At 55.4% G+C, this 18,084-nt stretch overlaps 1 protein-coding gene across 1 annotated transcript in view; it reads right to left on the reverse strand.

Moving 5' to 3' along the window:
* Positions 1–8,403, reverse strand: part of PKD1 (polycystin 1, transient receptor potential channel interacting) — a 79,129-nt gene extending 70,726 nt beyond the window's left edge. Inside the window, exon 1 of the mRNA XM_066329917.1 lies at positions 8,023–8,403. Coding sequence (XP_066186014.1) covers positions 8,023–8,261 — 239 coding nt within the window. The 5' untranslated portion in view covers positions 8,262–8,403. The remainder of the gene's footprint in view (positions 1–8,022) is intronic.
* Between the last annotated feature and the right edge of the window lie 9,681 nt (positions 8,404–18,084).

The following is an 18,084-nucleotide window of genomic DNA, read 5'->3' on the forward strand; positions in this document are numbered from 1 at the left end:
CAGAGCCTTTCCCCAGGTCCCCCCTGCCCCTGGGACTTCTCTGGGGGTGACAGGGAGTCATCACCCTAAAAACCCTGCCCCGCTCCTCTTTTGGTGAACCAACACAGCTTAAGCAGAGGTGTCTGAGGGAGTACAGAGCCCAGCAAAGAGGAGGGAATGTAGCTATAACACTTTTCTTAGAGGCTCCACACTGCATCCCATTGTGGTTTCCAGCTGTTCCCTCAGCTCTCCAAGCCCCAGGAGAGGAAATGTGCCACATGTACTGTGCTGGGAGCACGTGGCATGGAACAGGACCTGTGGTTCTTGTTCTCATCACCCCAAGGAGGGCCTGGCACTGCCTGCAGTGTGGCTGGATGGTTCCCTCTGCTCCCAAACAGCCACACAGCCCCTGCTAATGGAAGGGCCAGCACAGGAGCGACCCAGGAGGGAAAACCTGTGAACATTCCCAGAGTGACAGCGCTGGTCCCGCTGCCAGCAGGACGCTGCACACCAGGGCCATGAGCATCCCCTGCAAGGGAAGGTTTCTTTGGCACCTCTCCTGACAGCCCCACTCAAACACCCGAGAGCCACAAATACCTCACAGGGTCCCCATGCCCAGCCCATGGCCCCTGTGCCAGGATGGGCATCCTGCTCTTGCAGATGTGGCATTTGGGAGCAGCAGCAGCAGGAATGGAATAGCTGGATTTTCCAAGCCACACGTGGAAAGGCAGCATTCAAACCCTAACACACACCCAGCCAGCTGTGAGGTACAAAAATAGGCACTTCTGTAGTGCTGCTTCAAGCAGCATTTTTGAGTTACAAAAATACACCCAAAAAAAAAAAAAAAAAAAAAAGAACATGTTTTTTTTTGGTTTTCCCCCAGCTGTCAAAGGGCTCCACGTGCTCCCTTCACGGTTTTAGGGATCACGGGATGATCTCCCCAGCTCACCACCCTGGGGCTGTGTCAGCGCAGGAATCTCCCGGGACAGCACACAGATGCTTTCACCAACCTGCCCTAAACCAAAACCCGCAGCTCCAGCCCGGCCTCACTCCACCCCCTTCCCGAGGCGTGGTTTGAGAGAGAAACGCTCAGCTTTGGCCAACACAATCCGGCTGGGCTCTGCTTTCCCAGGCTTAGCTGTTCCTCGGGTTCCTCCCTCCGGAGGACTCAGCCCACACCCTGGGTCCTCTTCTCGGAGCGCCCCTCCCACGGCTCCCGGCCCCATTAACCCATTCCCAGCAGGACCAGAGCCCCCCGAGCAGCCGGGAGAGGGTCCACAGCGTGCCATGCCGGCCCCCAAGGCCAGGGGGAGGACGGAGAGGCGTCGCACGCTGTCCCTGCAGGGAAATCTCCTCTGGATGTGCCTAGGTGCTGTCCGTGCCAGAGGAGCCCGGAGCAGCAGCGCGCATCCTGCGGGAGCCAGGGCTGAGGTGCTGCCAGGGGATGTTGCAATGGAGCCGTGAAGAGGCCATTGCTGGGGATCTGCGAGTGCCACGGAACCGGGGAATCACCCCATGATCTGGGGAGGAAGGCACCATAAATTCCATTAAGGGCCCTGGGCAGGGACACCTTGCACTACCCCAGGTCGCTCCAAGCCCCGTCCCACCTTGCCTTGAACACTTCTAGCTTCTCCAGGCAACCCCACAGGGAACAATTTCCTCCCAGCATCTCATCTAACCCTGCCCTCTGGCAGTGGGAAGCCATTCCCCCTCGTCCTGGCACTCCATGCCCTTGTGATAAGCCCCTCTCCAGCTCTCCTGGAACTCCCTGAAGGTCTGCCCAAGGAGGTGGGCACAGGCTCTGGGAGGGTTACAAACCCCACCCTGGAAATGTCCCTTCCCAAGCAGTGATCAGACTCTTTGACTCCATCACAGACACACGAACTGCACCGCTCAGAGCCCAGTGTGCTTCTCCACACCAGGAGCTGCCTGTGCAGGCTGGCAGAAAATGAGCTGCCCAGCTGTCACCAGGAGAAACAAGGCCATGGTTTGGTGGCCAGGGACAGTTTTGGATGGACAGGAAGAGGCTGGCGGAGTGGTGGCTGGGATCCAGACTCCGTGTCACTCCAGACTGCCCTGCATCAGAAACGAGCTGCTGCAGGCTGTGGCTGCTGAGGGACCGAGCACAGCCCTGTCCCCATGGTCCTCCAGAGCATCTTCCAGCACAACTTCAGTGAGAAAAGAGCATCCCACCGGCTGCCAAACCTGCACTGCCAGAGGGCACCCACAGCCCCAGCCTGCAGGTACAGCAGGGCCACGCTCCAACAGCCAAAAACGCCGTGGGCGGGAGATCCGCTACCACGGAGTGAATGAACAGCGAGTCCTGTCACCAACCCAGCCTAGCACACTGCCTCAGCACGGGCTGCTAACTGAATTCAACATGACAGCAGGTTAAACACAATCACACAGGACCATATGCCACGTCTGAAACTTCACTGCCGAGCTCGGCTCAGTGAGGTTTTTCCAAGGCCTGATGCCAAGAAGCCAAAGAGATTTACCTGTTCCTAACCTGAGGGCAACTGTTTTTGTTAATGCAGTAGAAACAGCTGGCTGAGGAACTGTTGTAATCATCTGTGTTTTGCTTATCTGTACATTATCAAGAAGGATGTGATCTTTCAAGGGAAAGGGAAGAGCTGGAAAGCTGAGGAAGTTCAGCCTGCAGAGGAGAAGGTTGCATGGAGAGGTCACGGCACCTTCCAGTATCTGAATGGGCTACAGGGAAGCCAGAGGGGGACTGTTCATTAGGACTTGGAGTGAGTGACAGGACATGTGGGAATGGGTTCACACCAAAAGAGGAAAAACTGAGGTTTGATACATGGAAAAAATTCCTCCCTGTGAGGGTGGGGAGGCCCTGGCACAGGGTGCCCAGAGAAGCTGTGCCTGCCCCTGGATCCCTGGAAGTGTCCAAGGCCAGGCTGGATGAGGCTTGGAGCAGCCTGGGACAATGGAAGTTGTCCCTGCCCATAGCAGAGGAGTGAAATGAGATGCTCTTTAAGGTGCTTTCCCATCCAAACTATTCCAGGATTCTGTGATTCTATGACAGAATCTCTATTGGTCACAGTTCCTATAAATACACTGCAAATGCTACAGCTTGCACTGTTATTGATGCTCTTCCTTATGACAGCTATCCTTTAAATAAATGTGAATGGCAGCAATCACATGAGTTTTGTTTTTTTTTTGTGCCCTTTGCAAAGCAAAAAACTAACATTATGTTTCAATTGACATTTTTAGTTTTGGCAAACAGAGGTGCCAGCTTCTCTTCAATGTCTAAGTAAAGAACAGTGATTCGATATGAGAAACAGGCTCATTCCTTACTGCAAAGGAAGGCTGAGAAATAAAGGCTGGAGAGGTCAGGTGGGACACTGTCACCCTCCTCTGGGACAGGCAAGTGACCTTCAGGAGAGCTTGTCCAGGCAGCTGAAGGGGAGCGTGGCCGGCGGTTCCGCAGCCACTGCGGCTTTCCAGCCTTGGAGCCACATCTCAGCAAGGGCTGGAGAGAAGGGAGGGATGGCGGGGAGGGAGAGGAGGGTGGTTTGAGGTGGAGGGAGAAAGGGGTGGGCTGGTGAACAGCAGCAGCCATTCCCCTGAACAGCCATAGCACCGTAAGCACAGCCCGGGAGCGGAGCTGCCAACTTTCCACTCGGGAAGAGAAGGGAAATCTTCTCTTCGAGCCTGACAACAACTGCCTAAAATCGTGCTGTTGGCCATGGAGGGACTAACTCACAAGAGCTGTGTGCCCCAAAAGCCACCCTATTCCCCACACTGCTCCAGGCACTCTCCTGACATTAACAGCAAGGTCCAAGCAGCTCCCAGCCCGCTCCACCCTGGCACTAGAACGCACAGCTTTGCTCCCCAGCTGTCCTTCTTCCCCTGCTCACTTTGTTACTCACTTAGTACAACTCAGATAAATGTTTGGGGACATATGGAGTAAATAAAATACAAAATCAAGCTGAACTGCAACAATCAATCAAAGGACAACAAAGCTTGGAGAAACGGAGAAAGGACGGCGCGTTATGGAAACCACAGTGTGGAAAACGCGGCATGACGAGAGATAAAACACGGAATCCCATTAAATGGGATAAAAAGCAGAGGAGCATTAACAAACCATATGAGTTCTACCTTCTGAGTGAGTGGTTTTCTTTTAAACCCACTCTTTGTGAGAGCAGAATGAAAGCAGCTGAGTGAAACGCAAGGGACCTGCCGGGGGCTTGCCAGCAGGAGAAGAGCGGGATCAGCTCTCACTTCCACTCCAACAAGGAAAAAGCAACACACAGAAAGAGACCACCAGGAAACCTACAAATTTCAGGAAACACAGGGAAAGATCAGTGCAAACAGTGCACAGGAAAAAAACACACCAGGTGTCAGAGGAACCCCAGAGGGTTCCACCAGCAGCTCGTCCTGCCTCATGGAGCTCCACGATGTTTAATTACAGTTCTTTAACATGTGAGGTTTTGTCACTACCGGGGTTTGTAGGTTTGGCTGCACCAAACTACAGATCACAAAAGTGAGACATGTTGATGCTGCTCAGGATTATTCAATTGCAGCTTTTGCCACAGAGCAGGAGCACCTTCAAATCCACCTCTCCAGTGAATGCCTGTTCTTCCTGAGCTGGATAATTTTCTTAATTCACTTTGAAACGCCACTAAAAGAAAGTTTTAATTTTTAAAAAAGTTTCTCAGTCATGAGAACAGCACTGAGACTTCTCTGAAGCTTTGAAGGAAGGAGCATAATAAACAACCCAGCCCTCTCTAACACCGGAGCCCGTTCTGCTCTGACACAACACCACAGAATCACCTCCTTGTTCACACTCAGACTATAGCTACGAGTCACTTATGGTCCCTTCCATAGGCTGAAAAAATCTCGCTGGCAAAATATTTATCTAGCACCTCATTTGGGCCTTTTTTCCCCTCCAAAATTTCTTACAAAAGAGAAACACAGCCTTGTTTTCGCTGGGATATGGCTTCCTACAAGAATGACATTCCAGGCTGTCTCAATTTTTTCTAGGAACAGCAATAGAGCTATTTTACTTTTGTGGCCTGGACACTACTGTACAGACACACCGCTGCCTGTGGGTTTACCTGAATTAGATTTTAATTTAAACTGGATTTTTTTTTCCTTTGATTGCTTTTGAAGACACCTCAAGCCTTGAAAAGGCTTTTCCTGCATCATGTAATAATATCAGAAACTACCAATCGTTGCCGACTCTCGAAATTTAAAATAGCAGACTGCAGGTTCCTGAATCATAGGATCTGTTTATTTTAAGGTTTATTTAGGTGAAGTCACCGGCTGGGCAGTGCAACCCCAGGGCTGGCTGCCAAATCCACAAAAAACCCCACTGGGTTTTGGATGAAAGCTCTGATCCCCAAATCTGCTTCTGCAGGAGCCTGGCGACAGCAGAGCTCCTCTGATCCCAGCTTCTCCTCACCCATCCACAAATACCATTCCATGCTAATGAGGGGAAAATAAAGGAAGCTTCAACTCTCATCCTTTTACATCGAGATTCTAATTTCCACTTCAAACCTGCCACGACACCGAAAACGTGTCACAAAGAATCAGTTATTTGCAGGGGAAAGTAGGAAAGCCTTGATGAGGTTTATTTCCAGCCGAGGAACGAAATAAGCAATGAAAGCTCAAGAAACAGCTCAGGCTCAAATAAATGCGAACAAAATCCGGTAGCACTGAGAGCAAAGCACTTGAAAAGAGATGGATCAGAGCATTCCTGGCACGGAGGGGCTCAGAAGTGCAAATGCTGCCACTCGAGGCGCGTCGCTCCTCCAGTTCAGTTCTGCACGTTGCGCACTGCGGATTATTTGGAAAAACCAGACTCTGCTCCTGGTTCCAGCCAGACTTTGCGTTACACTTCAAGAACCCGACTCTGGCGATGGGAAGGGGCCAATATTCCCATTCGCTCTGCCTGGAGACTGCTTCCAGTGAGGTATGTGGTGTCTGCGAGCAGCAGAGCCCATTTCCTTAGTGATTCTTTGGATGGGACATTTCCCCGTGCTCCTGGTAACAGCGCGGCCACAGTTGGCATTGATTTCCTCAAAGTTGCTCCGTCTAAAACGTCGGATACAAGAGGAATTCACGTCCTAGGCCTCCCTTCTACAGCCAGAAATATGGAATCACAGTTGCTGAGTGCAACTTGCTGAGGGAATTTTGGCGTTGGGAATTTTCAGAACTCGGCCTTCCTAAAGGCTTGCTTTCATTTCAGAATATTTAAATTTTTTAAAAAGGGTTGTTCAGATATTAAAAAATATTGTTTCCTCTAATGAGAGAATATATAAGTGTTATTTATCTGTCCGTGTCCAACAAATGAATTTGAAATTATTAGGCAAAACCACTTGCATAACCTCACTGAGCCATGAGCCAGAGTCCCTTCCATCCCAACAGAAATGAATCTGTAAACTCCTCACAGTTATAACAATGCACCTGCATTCTCTGCCATCATCAGGAGGTCAAACAGGGCAGTAAACTTGAAAGAAACCCACTTTGGCACATCTTACCCCAGCCCTCGGAACAGGACCAGCACACATTTCCAGCTGTGCACACACAGCAATGAGCTGCCTGACAAAGATGATTCCACAGAGCGAACTCCAAACACAAGCTCTGTGCCCTACACAAACACTTCTGGAATCAGAACAGGGTGTCACTAACACCATCCATTGCTCTGGTAGATTTCCCCTTCCCATGGTTTTGTTCACCTGCAAGAGCTTTATGTCCCATTTCCATCTGTCACTGCACAACATCTAATCCAAAACATTCTGGGAGCTTTTACAACTCAGCGCCTCTGAGCAACAATAACATAATCTCAAACACTTAGTACCAAAATTAATAACCACTGAAACACATTGTAATAGCCCCAAATCCTCAAAAAGGATGGATCATCACAGCCTCCAGGAGGCTGCTCTACAGTGACCAGCAAGCAGCCTCGGGAGCTGCAGATCCCCATCTCAAACCAGCAACAGATAACAGAAATCCAGAACCTCCTTAACAAAAACCAGTCTTTTCCAGTTAGGGACTTTTTGCAACAAACAATGGCTGATTTGTTTGCAAGAGTCTAAATATATCTAGCAAGAAAAGAGCTGGAAAACACCTTGGCTGCTGCATTTACCGATGTGCACATTTTCCCGAAGTTTGTCCAGGTACAGCCTGCAGAAATCTACAATGTATGTTTATACTGTGGTACTCCACAACTTCTGCACTCTCTCTGTATTGACACTAAAAAGTGGAAGCTCAGTTAAGAACATCCAAATAGAAATGCAGACCTTTAATGCAGTGAAATACCACCAGAAATTAGTTCATGCGAGATCCATCTACCGCGCCGGGCCCCACGTCATCTCTCTTATATGAATCACTCGATGCTTTTGTCTCGTCAAGAACTGAAAAGTTGCTCCCTACGGAAAACCAAACTTTTCCCCTACGTCTGTTTTTTGCGTCATGCAGTGAGTTTATCTCAGTGACAGAACACATGCACCATCCCATGGCCCCTCCACGGAGCACGGATTGACTGACCCAAAACAACACCAACACCTAGACACCAACACATCTGTCATCCCACCCCAGCGCTTCCAGGAGAAATGTCCCTTCCTTGTTAGCTGCGTCTTTCGGATTCATTTAAAGCGTTTAACCCCCATCCAACGGTTTGTTCCCGCACACCCTCCTCCCGTTATTCCCCAAGAACCTTCTGAACCAAACTCCTGGCACGGAACCTCCAGGTACAGAACCTCCCGAACCAAACTCACCACACAGAACCTACTGAACCAAAGTCCCAGTACAGAACCTCCTGAACCAAAGCCCCAGTACAGAACCTCCCGAACCAAACTCCCGGCACAGAACCTCTCAGAACAGAACCTCCCGAACCAAACTCTCGGCACGGAACCTCTCAGCACAGAACCTCCCGAACCAAACTCCCCGCCCGGACCCTCGCTGTCCGTCCGGCCCGGCGGGACACCGCGGTCACCCACCCGGCGGTGCGGGCCGATGCCGGGCCCGTCCGGCGGCCCCGCGCCCCCCCCGCGGCCCCGGCCCGTGCCCGGTACTCACAGCGCGGTGGCGGCGGGCGGCACGGCGGCCCCCGGGCGCTCCACGCCGCGGGCCGAGCAGTTGACGGCGCAGGCGGGCGCGGCGCAGGCACAGCCCGGGGCGCAGGGCCGGCAGGCGGGGGCCGGGGTCGCGGCGAGCCCCCCGCACAGCAGCGTGCAGAGCAGGCACCAGCCCGGCAGCGGCAGCCGCGGGGCGCCATGTTTGCGCTGTGCTCCGGTGTCTCCATTTCCCAAAGGCATCTCTCCCTACGGGCATGGCATGGCCCCGGCGCGCCGCCGCCGCCGCCGCCCCGGCCGCCCCGCCGCGCTCCGCCGCCTCAGCGCCCGCCCGCCATGGCCCGGCCCGCTGGGGCCCCCGCTCAGCCGCGCTGACAGCCCCGGCCCGGCCCGGCGCCGCTCGGCTCTGCTGCTCCGCCCGGCCGCGGCCGCCCCCGCTCCGCCTCCCTCCCGGCGGAAACACGGCCCCGCTCCAGCCCGGGCCGCCCCCGCTCCGGCCCGGCACCGCGCGGCTCCGGGACGGGATGGGCCGGCCACGGCGGGGCCGGAGCGTCGGCACAGCGCACGGGGCCCCGGAACAGGAGGATGCCGTGGGAAAGCGGTGTCCCGGGGGACGGGCGGGATCTCGGGGGACAGGGGTGTCCCGGGAACAGTGTCTCGGCACGCCGTGGGGAAGGGGTGTGCTAGGAACGGGGGGATCCCGTGGGAAAGGAGTGTGCCGGGGGCAGGGGGATGGCGCGGGACAAAGGTGTCCCGGGAGAACAGGGATCCCGTGGGACAGAGAGGTCCCGGGGGTACAGGGCTGTCCTTGAGGGCACAAATATCCTGAGAGAACGGAGGTCCCGGGGGGACAGATCTGTCCCTGGGGACACGAGCATCCCGGGAGAACGGGGGTCCCGGGAGGACAGAGCTGCCTCTGGGGGCACGAGCATCCCGGGAGAACGGGGGTCCCGGGAGGACAGAGCTGCCTCTGGGGGCACGAGCTTCCCAGGAGCAGGGGGTTTCCGGGACACAGGGGCCATCCCGGGGACTACGGGCACCCTGAGGACAGAAGCATCCCGAGGACACATGAACACCCCCGGGACAGGAGAATCCCGGGAAACAAGGGTTTTCCCGGAGGGGAGCAGCTCAGACACCGGGCAGGGCAGACAGTGACAATGACGATTTTCTGACAGTGCCTGGGCACACCACAGGGCGGTGTGGCCACCTGAGCCCCCCAACCCGTTCCCACGGCTGGTGCTCATTCCCGAGGGCTGTGGGGTGCAGTAGGAACTGCGGGATGCGGAGGGTGTGACACACCTCCAGCACAGCAGGTATCTCGGGTACCGTGGAGAGAGTGGAAGAACAGGGCAGGTACTTTCCAGTGGGGTTTTTTGTTTTGTTTTGGGATTTGGTTTTATTGTTGTTTGTTTTTTGGGTTTTGTTGTTGTTTTGGGGGTATTTTTGTTTCTTTGTTTCCATCAAACACAGCAAATCTATCAGGTTTCAATGACACTTTCACCCTTCACTGGCCCCAGGCAGTGGCTGTGGCTCACACCTGGGGAGATCAATCCATCATCCCACCAAAGGCCCTAGAGGAGCTGAATTATTTCTGATTTAAAGTGACTAAGAAATATAACTAAAATGAGGTCTCCATACAACCAAAGGAAGCATCATTACAGAGGGCATCTCCCCAAAACCAGCCCCAGCCCCACTTGGAAAGGATGGAACAGCTATGACAGCTGATTATTGCACACTAATTTGTCGGTGTTTCACACGTCCTGTGCTTACTCAGGACAGAGAGGGGTTAGCCAAGGTGATGGTTTGAGTTTGAATCGTGTAGGATTTTTAAAGGCACTTGTCATTTTTGGGTATGTGGGATTCTCTAAGGACTCACCCTTCAGCACTGGGTGTGCGTCCACTGTGGGGTGTGAATCCCAGAATCATTTAAGTTGGAAAAGCCCCCACCTCTGGCTCTAGCCAGCGGGATTGATGCAGGGTGGTCCTGATCCCACAGAATCCATCAGCACCTGTGTGGTTTTAGCTATGGGATCAGGCTCTGGCTTCCTGTATGCAAACTCTGAACCTGAAATGCAACTCCAAGCATCCAACAGCATCCAACTCCACTCCTTGGCATGGTGCTTAATGTATGTGAGAATTTACTTTCCAAAAACATTTTGTGCCTTGAATTTTGGGCTTGAAACACACATCATCCTCTGCATGATGTATTGTGCCCAAAATAGCTCCATGCTTACTACTTCCTCATGTGACTCAAATATATTTATTTCCGCTCCCTGGATTGTAAATTGCTTTTTGTAGGGTTTTTTCCCCTTTCTTTTGTACTGATGCCCATGTTTCTTCAGATAACAACAAGGAGAAAATATCCTATGTGTGGATTGTAATCAGTAGATTAGCTGGCTAATGGAATCCAGCTGATGGAATGAAGTTAAAGCTCTCCCCCAAAAGCCAGGGCTGCCAAGATGTAACGAGGGCAAGGAACAAGGAAATACTTGAGTGAGTGTGCAAGGAGAGAGCAAGCCTTGACACAGTGGCGAGAAAATAATTTGTTCACATCAAATCACGATTTTTCATCTCAGAGGAAAGTCTTGTCGCTGAGCTGGGATAGGTTTTAAAGCAGCAGCTGGGGAAAATGATGGAAATGGAAAATACGCTCTGGGGTTTGGAGGCTGCTGCTCTCTGCAAGGCTGGGAATGGCTTGTTGTGGGGAAGGGATTCTGCTGGTTCCTCCCACTGGCGGGAACAGGAGAGTTTCTCAACACTGTTTACTTGAAGCAGAATTAAAACCCCAGTGAAGAGGCTGTTAATTCTCCCCATCCCTCCAGTCCTGCATGCAGACACCCAGCACATCCCAGACACACCGTGCTCAGCAAAACGTGACACAGCTGTGGCTGACCAGGAATGTCCCTGCTGCCTCCAGAGCCCCCAGCCAGATCCCAAAACCACTGCAGATGGCTTTGGACAGTCCTGGAACCTTGCAGCAACCCCCCTCTCCAGCACCCATTTCTGCACATGAAACACGGTTTGGCTGCTATAGCACCAGGGGCAGGTCCATGAGCAGTCAGTGCAGGCACCTTCTTGTCCAGGTGTGTTCGTGGCCCATGGAGGGGAAACTCTGTGCAGCTGGAAATTGGATTGGAGCCAGGACAGGGAGCCCTCTGCCCCCAGCAGCACCCAGCCGCTGTACCTCATGTGAGGCTTGCAAAAGGCAGCGAAAATGCTGCTCTTGACCTCTCTGCTCCCTTGCCAAGAGCTGTGGGCCCTTGGAGAGCAGCTGTGTTTATGTATGGCCGTGGTAACAGCTCCATTTGCTGTTATTTCCCCGCTTAAAAATAATTCACCTGGTGGAAGTGGCTCCCAGAGGATCCCTGTTTCTCCTGGGAGGAAATGCCTGTGTCCCTCCCTGTGGGTAGTTGCTTTGTGTGCTGCATTTTGTGCCCCCCTTTCCTGTGTGATCATAGAACCGTGGAATTATTCAGGTTGGAAAAGAGCTCCAAGACCACCGAGTCCAACCGTGCCCCCAGCACTGCCAAGGCCACCACTAACCCACGTCCCCAAGTGCCACATCCAGGCGTCTGTTAAATCCCCCCAGGGATGGGGCAGTGACACTGCGGTGCCTGGTGAGTGACCCCCACGGGGACCATCTCCAGCACCCAATCCTGGCTCCTGCTTCCCCCTCGGTATTCCCGTCCCGCTTCTCCGGTCATCATCCCGATGGCAGATCCAGGAGCTCCGGTCGCCCCGAGCCGCCGGACCCGCTCCCGGTGCCGGTTCACGGGCCCCGGGCGCCCTCTAGCACCTCCTCCGGGATAGAGACCGGGAACAGACCCGGAACGAGCCCGGGAGTCACGGAACCGCAGAATCCCCTAGTTTGGAAAAGCCTTCTAAGACCACCCAGTCTAACTGCTCCCCCAGCAGAGCCAATGCCATCTCTAACCCGTGTCCCCAAGTGCCACATCCACACGGCCTTTAATGACAAGGGGGAACGCCTTCCCTTCCCCAGGGATAGATCAGGAATTAGGAAGCTGGTTGCCCTTCAGAGAGCTCTGAGTGCCTGGAAGTGGCTGGCTCCGGGCTGGCCGTGCTGCTCACACATCGACATTTTGAAATAAAAGCTAATTACCCAAGCTCACTAGATTTTTGCTAAGAGGAAATGTCCAGCCTTCCTTGGAAAACAGTAACAAACAGCCTTAGAACTTGGAGCTACATCATAACCCAGATTGTTTATTACCTGGAGCGGCGCCACTGGCTCACACTCGGATTGGGAATGTCACCTCAGGTGTGTCAGAGCAGAAACACAAAAGCTCTTGGTCCCGAGGCTGACGGATCACTACCCGTGTCTCATCAGCCATCTGCCACCAATTAGCGCTGATGAACGTCTGGGCACGCTGTGGGCACTCATTTGCATGTCCCCTGGCGAGCGGGAGCCCAGCGACTCCTGCTGCTCCCCGGCTCGCTCAGGGGCTGGATTTGCTTTCCCTCCCCGGGGATGTGCCCAGGGACAGACCAGCCACAGCACCAGCAGCCACACATCCCTCTGATCCACCGGGAGCTTCTTCCCAGCTGGCCCTTAGCGGGTGACTTACTCTCCAGAGCAGCAGCTTTACGACTCTCTGCACATTTCCATGCCGCTCATTACCACTGTTTATTGTTTTACAAGGGCTCAGAGCACTGCTCACATCCCAGGGCTGGCCCGTGGGAGCTCTTGAGCTCTGCAGTGCCAAACTAATTTCCAAAGATGAGAGTTTTCAGGGATTTGTTTGTTCCAGCTCCTTGGGCTCTGCTGTGGTGGCTCCAGGCAGTGCCAGGCTCAGGACCACTGTTTGGGCTCGTGCTCCATCCGTGGTCTGGCTGGTGTGAATCACTTTGAGATGGAAAAGGCCGAGTGTGCATGGATAACAGAGGCACCTGTGACATTTACACCCTTGTTTTTGACACCACAACAACAGTCTTAACCCTTCCCTCTCTCAGGATGTGTTTGTACACAGCTACAAAACACCTCAGGTATTTCCAAGCTGAGATTATATTCCTGAAATATTTGGTGCTGCTGAGGCACGTCTGAAAAGTATCTGAAATATACAAAATAGCCCGAAAATATCTCATATTAGGGAGGCTGGGCATTTGCTCTGCCCTCCCTCTGTTTCAAAGGCCTTTTGAACATCCAACTCTTCATCCTGTCTCAAAGTCCTTGTGGGTGACTGCTGAGCTGGGGACTCCCCTGCACTCAGCCCTCTGCTCCTGAAACCTTGGCTCGTGCTGGTCTTGGCACAAGGAAAATTAATTTCCTGGCCTCAGCCCAGTGCAGGATCATTAGGACCTGGCGCAATCACCCTTTTTTGTGTGGGAGGGGCCAGTGGGGGCCAGGACAGCACCGGGGTTCCCTGGGGATGCCCATGGGGCCACGCCAGGCATTACAGTAAAGCTCTGCTCCAGAGGAGGGGACTGAGCCCCCTTGGCTTGGCACTGGGGCACAGACCCCATCCCATCCTCCTGCTGCCCGTGGCTCTGCTGCCAGTGTGGGTCCTGTGGGAAGGACATTTTCATTGCCTGCCTTTGCCTTTTGGAGAGGGAGAAGGAGCAGTTTGTTGGGGAAAGGAGGGCTCAGGCTCTGCCCCTGGGCTGCAACCTCCATGTCTGCCCAGCTCCAGCTCCAGCGTGTCCAAACCCTCCCGGGGAGCTGGATGCTGCTCCTATGGATTTGAACATCAAGAGATAAAGAGTTAGTAACAAGTTGGGCTCTCCAAATCTCCTGAGTGCTTTGCAAGGAAAACATTGGCAAAGGCTGGAGGGAGCCGCAGGTGGGAGCTGCCCCTCAGGATGGGCCAGAGAAGTGGAGGAGCTGGAGCTGGAACCGGAGGGACTCTGCGGAGGAGAAATGGAAAATGAAATATCCAGACAAAGGAAAGAGGTTGCGATTGTAAGATTGGGCTTGGCAGTGTCAGAAAGGGAAGAGACAAAAGCAGTCTCTGAGCAAAACGCTGGAATTTAACTTTCACAGCTGCAGAAGGAAAACAATGACTTCCCACACAAAACTCACTGATGGGCTGTGCTGATGAGGAGATGTCTGAGGAATTTCAATTAAAAGCCAGCGACACTGACAAAGGCGATGAGATTGAAGTGTTCAGAGGTAAGTGAGGGATGGGGAGGGAAGAACAATAACTGGTGAGGGAGGGAACGGTGCCTGCTCAATGCTGCGTGGGCTGGGCCCTTCCCAAGGCAGCAGAGCCCTCGCCCACCCTGGCAGGGAGCTGGGATCCAACTCCAGCCATGTCCCGTGCCTTGTGCACCTCCCTCTTCTTCCCTGTGCCCCTCCATGTGGATGTGCTGGCTGCAGCAGGGCTGTCCCCTCTGTCTGACATCTCTGGGGGATATCTGCTCCTCTGTGGCATGACCCTGAGCTCTCTGTGTTTGCCTGTCAGCCCCAGGAGCTGCCCTCCCACACCTCCCATCCAGGTGATGCCTGCTGCCTTCAGGCTCTTCCTCTACAGCCACTCTGGAGCCAGGGCTGTGTGTGCCCTTGGCAAAGGAACTAGAGCAGAGCTGGCAGAGTTACACCTGATTGGGAGAGTCACAGAATGGTTTAGGTTGGAAAAGGCCTCTGAAGTCCATCCAGTCCAACTATTCCTCAGCACTGCCAAAGCCACCACTACCCCATGTCCCCAAGTGCCACATGCACACAGCTTTGAAATCCCTTCAGGGGTGTAGACTCCAACACTGCCCTGGGCAGCTGTGCCAGGGCTGGGCAGCATTTCCAGGAGGAAATTCTTCCAAATATCCACCCTGAGCCTCCCCTGGCCCAGCCTCAAGTTGTTCACTCTCCTGTCCCTGTTCCCTGGGAGCAGAGCCTGACCCCCCCGGCTGTCCCCTCCTGTCAGGGACTTGTGCAGAGCCACAGGGTCCCCCCTGAGCCTCCTTTTCTCCAGGCCAAGCCCTTTCCCCAGCTCCCTCAGGAATTCTCCAGCTCCTTCCCCAGCTCCATTCCCTTCCCTGGATATGCTGCAGCCCCTCCATGTCATGAAAGGCCTGAAACTGAGCCCAGGATTTGAGGCAAAGCTTCGCCAGTGCCCAGCACAGACAGAGAAGCCCCCAACCCTCAGCTGGTGGCACTGCAACAGGTGACAGCAGAGGCACCACGAGCAGCACATGGCCTGCACCATTCTCCCTGCAGTCACCATGCAAGGAAGATGAATATCTTCCAAGCTGGCACAGCTGACATCGTGCCTGATGGGAATAGCTCGTCCTTGCAGGCTGCCTGCTGGAGAGACGGCTCTGCTCCCTCCCAGCTGGCGCCAGGGGCTGGGACCAGGAGGAGAGCAGACCGGGCAGGCTCCCGGGCTGCTGGGAGAGGCAGGGATGGACAGAGCCCAGCCAGGCCCGGGCAGTGGTGCAGCCGAGGCTGGGGGTAGCTGTGGCATGAGCCAGCTTTGGAATAACCTGGAGAGATGGGAGGAGAGAGGGAGGGATGGCCTCATACTGAAATATCTTGCTTGGATCTGAGCACGGCACGGAACTTCTGGCACACAGAACCCTGCGAGGTTCCATGCCAAAGAAAGCAGGCAGATTGAAAGCCCTGAGGCGCAGTGTTTGTGCAGAGCAGCGGGGCAGAGCACGACGCTCGGCCCCTGCTGGGCTCCTGGTGTCTCCAGCCCTGTGCAGAGCTCTGTTCCTTGGCGGGGGTGGCTGTGCAAGGGGCAGGTGCCATCCCCATGGCTGCTGGCACAGGTGGCACTGGTGACACCATCTGCCTCTCCGTGCTCACATTTATACAGCAGCACAACGGCCCTCTTGGGCTGACCACTCTGATGGGGACAAGCTGCTTTTCTGCCTTCAAGAACAAATTTACATATATGTAGTACCGGCTAGCCCCGCTCAGAGCCCTGCCAGATGCCGCAGCCCTGCTTCCCCGAGGCACGCCGTATCTCCAGGCGTCTGTTGTTCCATTAAGCTATTTTTAGCAAATATATCCCCCTTAGTTCAGCTGCCGTTATCTGATTAGTTCCTGTAAATATATGAGGAGCAACATCTCCAGGCGTGACTGCGATTCTGAGCAGGCTGTGTCTCTGCACACGCCTTTCCTCCAGGAGAGAAACTTGCTGGAGATGCTCCTGGCCTCCGTGCCCTGAGCTCTGCCGAGGCTCGCTTTGGGGGCAGCAGGGATCAGCCCCGCGGCAGCCGCCGGAGCACACGACCTTTGGTACGGGCAGAGTTATCCGGGCGCGCTTCCCGGCTGCCGCCGGCGATAAGGAGCCATCTCCTCCGGCGTTGCCCTGATGCTGCGGCGATAAACAGCTGGCTTTGTTTGCTCCGGAGCACGGGGCTGCTGATGGAGATTTCCATCATCTCCGACTGGCGCTGGGAGCCGGGCAAAGTGCTTGCGCAGCAGCGCGGGTGTGCCCCGAAGGTGCCAGGGCTGTGAATCCCTTTTCCTCTCGGCAGGTACCACCAAGAAAAGCCGCAGCACGGCCGTGGCCCAGGGGCTGGTTAAAAACCTGCAGCCTACTGATGCACTTTGTTCCGAGGCCTCAGCCTCTATTGACTGCATCTGTCCTGGAAAATCAGATTACGGTGCAAAACCCTGGCATCCAGTCTGCTCTGCCGAGGCAGCTCTTCCATCTCCTGGCTGGATTGTCGGGATCAGGGGGAGTGGGATGATGAGCCTCCACCGTGACAGCTTTTCCTTCAGCCTCAGCTGTGTTGGAGGAGCGCTGCAGACCCACAGCTCCTCAGCATTCCCTGAGCCTGTGACAGCCGCGCCCGTACCCAAGACTCGGGGTGGGAGTAGGGGGTCTCTCACCCAGGAACTGTGCACAGGAACTCCCAACCTGGCCCATCTCCCTTGTCCATGAGATCCATCAAAATCAAATCAGAACCCTGCTCCTCCTCCTCCTTAAACGGGGATTAACCATAGATTTAAATGGTCCCAAAGGGAAAATCTCGTCCATGCCCACAGTGAGAATGATCCCTCAGCATCACCACGGCTGTCACCCGAGCTCTGGCGCTAGCCCCAGGCTCCCTGGGATGCTGATCCCTGTCGTGTCAGCTGTCACTCCCCGTGCCAGAGCTGTCACTTATTCCATCCTCACCATGTGCCTGCCCGGCTTCTCCTGACAATGATTTATTCCACACTCCAGCTTCCCTGTACCTGTCCAGGCCTCCATTCCCAGCCAGGCTGTGGAACACGTCACACAGCCAAAGACATTCATTCATTCCAGCTGAGAGACCTCCAGTGCCTCAGATGACATTCGTGAGCAGAGAGAGATGCCAAGTGTTGCTCACTGAAACCAGTTGCTGAGACGCACTGGGGGAACCCGTGCTCCCGGTCCGGCATCCCACGCTGTGCCCCGCGGCCTGGAACCCGTTCCACCCTTACACCTTCAAGTGATGCTGCCGGCGGCTGAGGGTCTGTGACTGCCCCGAGTGGCCTCTCCACACCGTGCCGGGCTGTGGCAAACCCGAGAGGGATGGAGGCGGCTGCAGGAAAGACCCCGAACAGAGCTGTGGAGCTGCACCCCCGCCCCGCTGCGCACCCTGCCTGTGGGGCTGGCCTGTGCGGCGTTGGCGTGGGGCACCCCACGCTGCTCCCCGGGGTGCGGGTGCCACCCTCCGTTCCCGGTTCCCTTCGCTCCTGCAGACCCACCAGAGGTGCCTCCCGGTGCCCGCACGGTACCCGCGCCTCGGGGCCGGGCTGCGGAGTGGCGGCGTGGGGAGCGGGCACCGCGGCGAGTGTACCCCCTTCAGGCGGGTACAGACCCCCTCCCGCAACCCCGTCCTCGCCGTGCCCGCTCCTCCCGGTGCCCCCCGCTGCTCCCGATGCCCCACGGTGCCACCCAGTGCTCCCGGTGCCCCCTGGTTTCCCGTTCTCCCGGTTCGCCCCGGTGCCCCCCGGTGCCCCCCGATGCTCCCGGTGCCGGCGCTGCGGGGCGCGAGGGGGCGGGGCCAGGCCATAGGTCACGCCCCCTCCCGCCCTCGGCGCTCTGCCATTGGCGGAGAGGCGGGGCGGGGCGGGGCCAGCGCGGGGCGGTGGCGGCGGCTCCCGCGCCCCCCCAGCGCCCGGCGCGGCCGCGGCGCC

This window comes from Sylvia atricapilla, chromosome 15 (genome assembly GCF_009819655.1).
Source record: "Sylvia atricapilla isolate bSylAtr1 chromosome 15, bSylAtr1.pri, whole genome shotgun sequence".
NCBI lineage: Eukaryota > Metazoa > Chordata > Aves > Passeriformes > Sylviidae > Sylvia > Sylvia atricapilla.